Source organism: Pteropus alecto, unplaced genomic scaffold (genome assembly GCF_000325575.1).
Source record: "Pteropus alecto unplaced genomic scaffold, ASM32557v1 scaffold59, whole genome shotgun sequence".
NCBI classification, from domain to species: Eukaryota; Metazoa; Chordata; class Mammalia; order Chiroptera; family Pteropodidae; genus Pteropus; species Pteropus alecto.
The window spans coordinates 3480239-3486940 of record NW_006443292.1 but is presented as its reverse complement, the minus strand read 5'-3'; the positions used below and the strand labels follow the sequence as shown (position 1 = coordinate 3486940).

Sequence of the window (6702 nt, the reverse complement as noted above, 5' to 3'; positions counted from 1 at the left end):
GTATTTTGACTCGGAGGCTTGATCTCATTCAAACATCCATGAACTGGTTCTATCCTTCAGAAATTATCTGGGATAAATGTGTCTGCATTTTAAAACATCGTGTGGCTAAGCGGTCCCTTTCCATCATTTTGTTCCTTTGTGAAGATTTAGAATTTTCTATCTTCTCTTCCGGCAAAGCACTTTAGTATCATATGCTTTTTCAAATGGTTTCACTGAGGTAAATAAAGATTGTTAAAAAAAAAAAATTACTGGCGAGAACGAAAACAAACGTGTTTTTTTAAAAAAACCCTAGAAAGAATTTAATAAATGCAAGAACTCCGGAGAGGAAGACAGTTACAGGCTGATATATCTGATTTTTTTTTTTCTAGTTCCCCAAAATGAAGAGAATGAGCTTTTAATACAGCGCCAGCTTTTTTATGTATCCGTGACCCCGAACCAATCATTTTAGCGGTCGATGTGGGACAGACACGTCGTTTGCTTTTCCAGCAGTTCAGATAGGCTTTTGTTTTTATTGTTGCTCATTGTAAGAATTCCGATGAATAGAAAGATTTCACGGACCAAACCAATTCGGCCTTTCCCCCTGTATGTTTGTTAGTTTATGGCTTCTCCCATTTTCCATTTTTGAAAGCAGAGATGCCTTTCATCCTGCTGGGGACGCTCCTCATTCGTGGAAGCCAGGCAAGGGCTTTCTTTTCCTTTCTCCCACAGGTCCGTAATTGGAAATTTGGTAACTGTACTAAATTTAAAGTTTTGGCATTTGCGTGGAGCAGCCATCCATCTGCTGGCGAGACACCCTGCCCAGGGCTTTTCAAGAAATCTTTTAATGGTCCTGAATACTACTAATATTTATATACATCGCCGTGAGACAAAATTTACTTCAGGCTTCTGGGGCTGGCTCCAGGACTCACTAATCCCGGACTTCCGTGTATTCTCCTGCCTTCCAGAATCCTCTCGAGATGATGCTCAGCCAGGGGCACACTGGCTTCCATCCGTGCAGCAGCTTCTGATTTACAGAGCTTGTCCTTTAGGAAACAAGTCACCTCTCCTTTTGAGCTTCTGTAAAGACCACGATTTTTCCTAATTTAAGCTTTACCGAAATCCCTTCCGAAGTAGCTTCCGTCACAGAAACAAAACCCTCGTTTCTCGGCTTATCGATAGCTCCGAAGATGTGTCAGTTGGGGATTAATCCTGTTGCGTAAAACAAATAGGCATTAAACAAGATAAAATTTCCTTTCTCCCTCACGTGAAGAAGTCTAGAGGTAAGCCGTGCGGGGTTAGCTTACTGTCACGGTCAACCGAGTTCCTTTGATCTCACTGTGCCATTCTTATGGGCCACCTCATGGTCCAAGACGGCTGCTCGAACTTCATGTATCACTCCGGCATTCCAGCCGACGAGGAGGAAGACGAGCCTATCTCCTCTGTTTTTAGGAGTCTTCTAGGAACTTTTGTACCCCCAAAGTGGGCTTATATTTCACTGGCTGGAACTTATGCCACTTCTGACTCCAAGAGAGGCTGGGAGATGTAGTGTTAGCTGGATGGCAAAGTGCATAACTAAAACGCTAGATAAGAAGAGTAAATAATGGAAGGCAACCTGTCGTCTCTGCCAAAAGATGATTTCAAAGGAGAAAGTTGCACAATTATTTTAAGCTTGTCGGTATCGTGAGAATTTGTCCCTTTTCTTCAGAGGTGACAGTATTCGTTTGAGTGTCCCAAGTTTTGATATGTTTTTATTTATTTTTATTTATTTTAATTTTTCGATTACAGTTGGCATATAATATTATATTAGTTTCAGGTATACAACATAGCGATTAGATATTTATATATCTTACAAAGTTTTCACCCCAATAAGTCTGGTACCTAGGTATACAACATAGTGATTAGATATTTATATACCTGACAAAAGTTTTCACCCCAATAAGTCTGGTACCCAACTGACGCCGTACATAGTTATGACAATATTATCGGCTATTTTCCCTGTGCTGTACTTTACATCCCCATGACTATTTTTATTTCTAGCAGTTTGTACTTCTGTTTTAAATTCACCTGTTTTGCCGTGAAACGGGAACTCTTGGACGCAGCTAGTGTGTGTGCAAATTAGTACCGACTTTCCAGAGGACAGTGTGACTCAGCAAAGTCAGTTCTGGAAATTAGTTCTTATGAAATAATTACGGATTCTCATGAAGATTGCAGGGCTCGCTGTATTAATAAAATGTTGGGAACAAATGCGACATCTAATAGGAGACCGATGATAACTTGTTACACACTATACTCTGGGATTCAACGTCGCTGTTAAATGATTGAGGAATTCACCATATACTATGCCAAAAAGGGCTTTTAAAATGGCATAATCCTTTTTAAATGGATATTTATATTTATACGTACATGCCCCCGTGTAAGAAAGGATCTGGGAGAATCCACATCGAAGTTATCGATAAGGGACACGTGGACTAGATGTTCTATATATATAGATATATATTTTCGTCTTATCTGTGATCTTTTATTTTTTTCGAGCATGTGTTTTTATCATAAGAAAAACAGGATCTTCACTAAATAACCCACTTCAGAGTCCATCATATACATGTTTAAATAATTTTGTTTTCCAACTCAAGGAAAAAGTAGGAAGTGTATCAAATACGAATCAGATTTCCTGTTTTGTCGATTTATATTTTATTTGCGAGCGAAGCTAACGGCTCCACAGAGTGTGATCATTACAGCACAGTTATGGAAATAAATACCAGCTCATCTCTTTGGGGTGTGAACTGTGGGTCTCTTGTTTTAGACACCTCTTTCACTCAACTTTACCACGGGGGGGCTCACAGGAGGTGGTCCGTGATATCCTGTGGTCCCCCGGGCTCAGGAACTCTACCCACCCACCTGCTTTCTTGTATTTGGAAATAACCATCGCACGTGAGGTCTTCTCAGTGATGGAAGTTGAGGATGCGTGAATAAGTTAGTATCGTCCATTAGGTAGGCCAAGAACTTTTCTAAAGCCATTTTATAAACCCGAATGTCATCATCTTTACTATATTCTAGTTTAGTCATTTTTCACATAATTAAGCAGTTGTGCACACTACGGCTTTTTAAGATATTCCGGAAGGAGCGCCTTCAAAATGCAGGGCGAGTGGAACATCAGGCCTTTAAAAGCACTAGCAAGCCGTCTTGCCGGCGTAGGGCTGCCTGCTGCATGCTGAGTGCGCCGGGCTGGCCTGCGTCGCCGTGTTAGAGGTGAGAAAAGAGAGGGTCAAGGTCATAGGAGCTAATGATTGACTCATCGGAGACCCAACAGCCAGTGACTAGGAAAGGCGGGACTTTTCACCCTGCGCTCCTGACTCGAAATGCAGAGTCCCCGCCCCCTGCGTCGATGAAGCCCAGTGCGGCCTGCGATGCCACCGGCCTGTGACGCGGCCACCGCACGCCTGACGCGGGCCGCAGAGCCCGGCGGTTTTCGGGTTGGGGATTCCACGTGCGGTCCATCGCTTTGGTCCATGGGGCGATCGGGCGCGGGCGGTCGGGAGGGACCGAGGCGGCCATCCAGCACCCCGCAGCCGGTCTCACCGCCCTGTCCCCTCTGCCCCACAGCGTGCCCGAGCGCGTGCGGGAAGCGGGCGTGCACGGAGGACCACGAGTGCTGCCACCCCGAGTGCCTGGGCGGCTGCAGCGCGCCCGACGACGACGCGGCCTGCGTGGCCTGTCGCCACTACTACTTCGCCGGCGTGTGCGTGCCCAGCTGCCCGCCCAGCACCTACCGCTTCGAGGGCTGGCGCTGCGTGGACCGCGACTTCTGCGCCAACATCCCCAACGCCGAGAGCAGCGACACCGAGGGCTTCGTCATCCACGACGGCGAGTGCATGCAGGAGTGCCCCTCGGGCTTCATCCGCAACGGCAGCCAGAGGTCAGTGGCCGGCCTGGGGGCGCGCGGCCCCTCGGGGGGCTCGGGGTGGGCTCTGCCACTCGTTCCATCAGAGTGGGACCGCGGGGAGGCCAAGGGAGGTGGCCTTACTTACGTTTTTTAAATCAGATTCTAGGAGCAATTGGCAAGTTTTGTCCAAACATCCCCCCCCCCCGCCCCACCCCCATTAATGTTTTGATTTGGAAGAAATTCAGTACCTGACTTGCTGGCTCAGGTACCCAAGGTCCCCGTGTCCCTGAGCACTGGCCAGGCTGCCATCCCAGCGGGGCAGACTCTAGATGTAGGTAGGTTTTCCCACGCCCCACAGCATGGGCGCACTGAGGGCTTTGGGAGGAAGGAGGAAGGTGGGTCAAGTCCGCCCGCATCCTCCAGGCGGCCAGGGCCTCTAAACGCCGCTTCAGCACAAGCCGGCGTCCTGTGCCCGCGCTGGCCACTCCTAAGAGTACTGCCTAGCGGAGAAGAACCTACGCGGCCCATCGGCAACTCTCCGTCACCCCCTCCACGTTCACCCTCCCTGCGTTTCCCTCCGCGACCCGCATTTTTCTTCCTAAATACCGAGACTTCACTTGGAAAGCAAAGAGGTCCCTATGCGACACGCATCCCTCCTTCTGGACTTCTGTACAATTGTCACTGGTTTGTCTTTTTTTTTTTTTTAAATGCAATGCTAGCATTGTTACAACATATAGGATTAGAACCCCAGAAGCCTAGAGGTTTGGGGGTTGCTACTCCCTGCTCTGGAGCACAACAGAGAACGTGTAGTTTGAAGGGTTAGTTCCATTGTGACAGGCCAACAGCCTTGGTCACATTCGACACTGGGGGAGCCTGACGTTGCTGGGTTCTCCAGAACTGTTCTACAAATATCAAATACCATCAGAAAAGTGAACGTTAATGTCGGATATGATGTGTGACTTGCCTACTTTTACTGCAGAGTGTGGAATGTTTGGAGGTGTTCCTCAGCCGGTACTTAACTTCAAATCAACGATAACACGTCAGTTCCTGATATTAGACATAGAACAACTTTCTGCGTGCTGTAATTTCTATACACATTATAACAGTAAAATTTATTCCAAATACTTTCAATGATTCCTGTGCCAAGACTCCCGTGACCTGTAAAGAATACATATTCCACCCCGAATAAGTCTACCAGATTTTATTGGCAGCCTTAGAACGTAAAAGAGCATTACCAATGCCCTGAGCAGTGTCTGGAGCCCAGATGAGGCCACAGTCCTGCCTGGTCATGGGGGCAGAGACGGGGCAGCCGGTCAGTGAGCTGGAGCTAACGCCATCTATGTCCCGTGGCTCCATTTTCCTATGATGTAGTGGGCAGAGGTGGGCAGTGCGCATTTCAACAATGCTGCTTCTCCCGCTGAAGGGCATTCCTCAAAGAACTGAGCCATGATTGCCCCTACTCTGTACCTTTTCCATTTTAAAATAAAATGCCATCAAGAAAGAATAACCCCCCTCTCAGCCTTTAAGACCTACTCAGCACTTAGTTTAACATATTTGTTTTTTAATACTGATTATACTTTCTCTGTACCAGAATGGATTCAAGGAAGCTTAATCTGTAAGCATATTGTCAGAATTCTTCCTTAGAAAAACATTTTTAAAGTCTTAGATGATTCCTCGACATTTTCTTCTTTCCAAAACATTTTTAAATTTATTTTTTATTGCTTATTATCTTTAAATGTTTTTTTTTTTCAATCACAATCGGCATGCAGTATCCTAGACTTTTTAGCAAAGGTACTTGATTCAGAAATTGCTATTCGAATAAAATATTGGGAGGAGAGGGGATTAAATATATAGTTACCATATGACCTAGAAGTTACAGCCCTGGATTTAAGGAAAACATACATCCACACAGAAACAAACACATACGTAGTTGTTCATAGCAGCTTTATTTATAACAGGCAAAAACTGGAAACCACTAGAGTTTTTGCCCCACGGTAGATAAACGGTTAAGCAAACTGTAGCACATCCACGCCAGGGAATATTACTCGACAATGAAAAATAACAGCCTTTTGAAATACACGACAAGTCGCATGCATCTCCAGAACGTAAAGCTAATCTAAAAAGGTCACATGCTAGATAATTCCACGTACATAACATTCTCCAAATGACAGAGGCGTAGGACAGTCATGGTGAGTTAGGGATAGAGACGATCTTCGTGGACTGGTTCAGTGTCTTGATTGTACCCGTGTTCATTTCCCGGTTTCAATATCATATCATCATTATGTGAGATGTAACCGTTGAGGGAAACTGGGTGATGCAGGAAGCTTCTGTACTCTTTGCCCCTTTATGTGAATCTATAATTATTTCAAAAGAACGTTTTCTAAATGGCGCAAGGGGGCAGTATTCGGTTTGTAAGTTAGAAGCCATCAAAGACTGACAAATAGTGCCAAAGGGAAGTTACTACCTGGGCCAGAAGTGAGGATCCTGAGTGTGACGTCGGCCCAGTTCGTGCCTCCCACTGTCACGATGTAAAATAGGAAAAATTTTTTTGACCCATTCGAAACACAATGCTGCATCTCTGCCTTAGATGTACAGTCAAGTTCCAGGGGTGGAAAAGGACTTTTAGTGGAAAGAGCTAAAACGTACAGGTTTTTTTTTTTGTTTTGTTTTTGTTTTTGTTTTTTACGTGTTTTTACATATCTTCATAAGATTTAAAAGATCATTCGAGAACAATAATATAAAGATAACGGCTCTCCAGCGCCCCATCCTGTTATTTACACACCCCCTCGTGTCGTGTCATTTATTTTGTTTGGAGATCAACCCAAATTTTGAGCCACGCTCTG

The 6702-nt window shown here is 45.4% G+C and overlaps 1 protein-coding gene across 1 annotated transcript in view; it reads left to right on the top strand.

Annotated features, from left to right (window-relative positions):
• Window positions 1–6702, top strand: part of IGF1R (insulin like growth factor 1 receptor) — a 249668-nt gene that overhangs the window by 193938 nt on the left and 49028 nt on the right. Inside the window, exon 3 of the mRNA XM_006924137.2 lies at window positions 3580–3892. Coding sequence (XP_006924199.1) covers window positions 3580–3892 — 313 coding nt within the window. The remainder of the gene's footprint in view (window positions 1–3579; window positions 3893–6702) is intronic.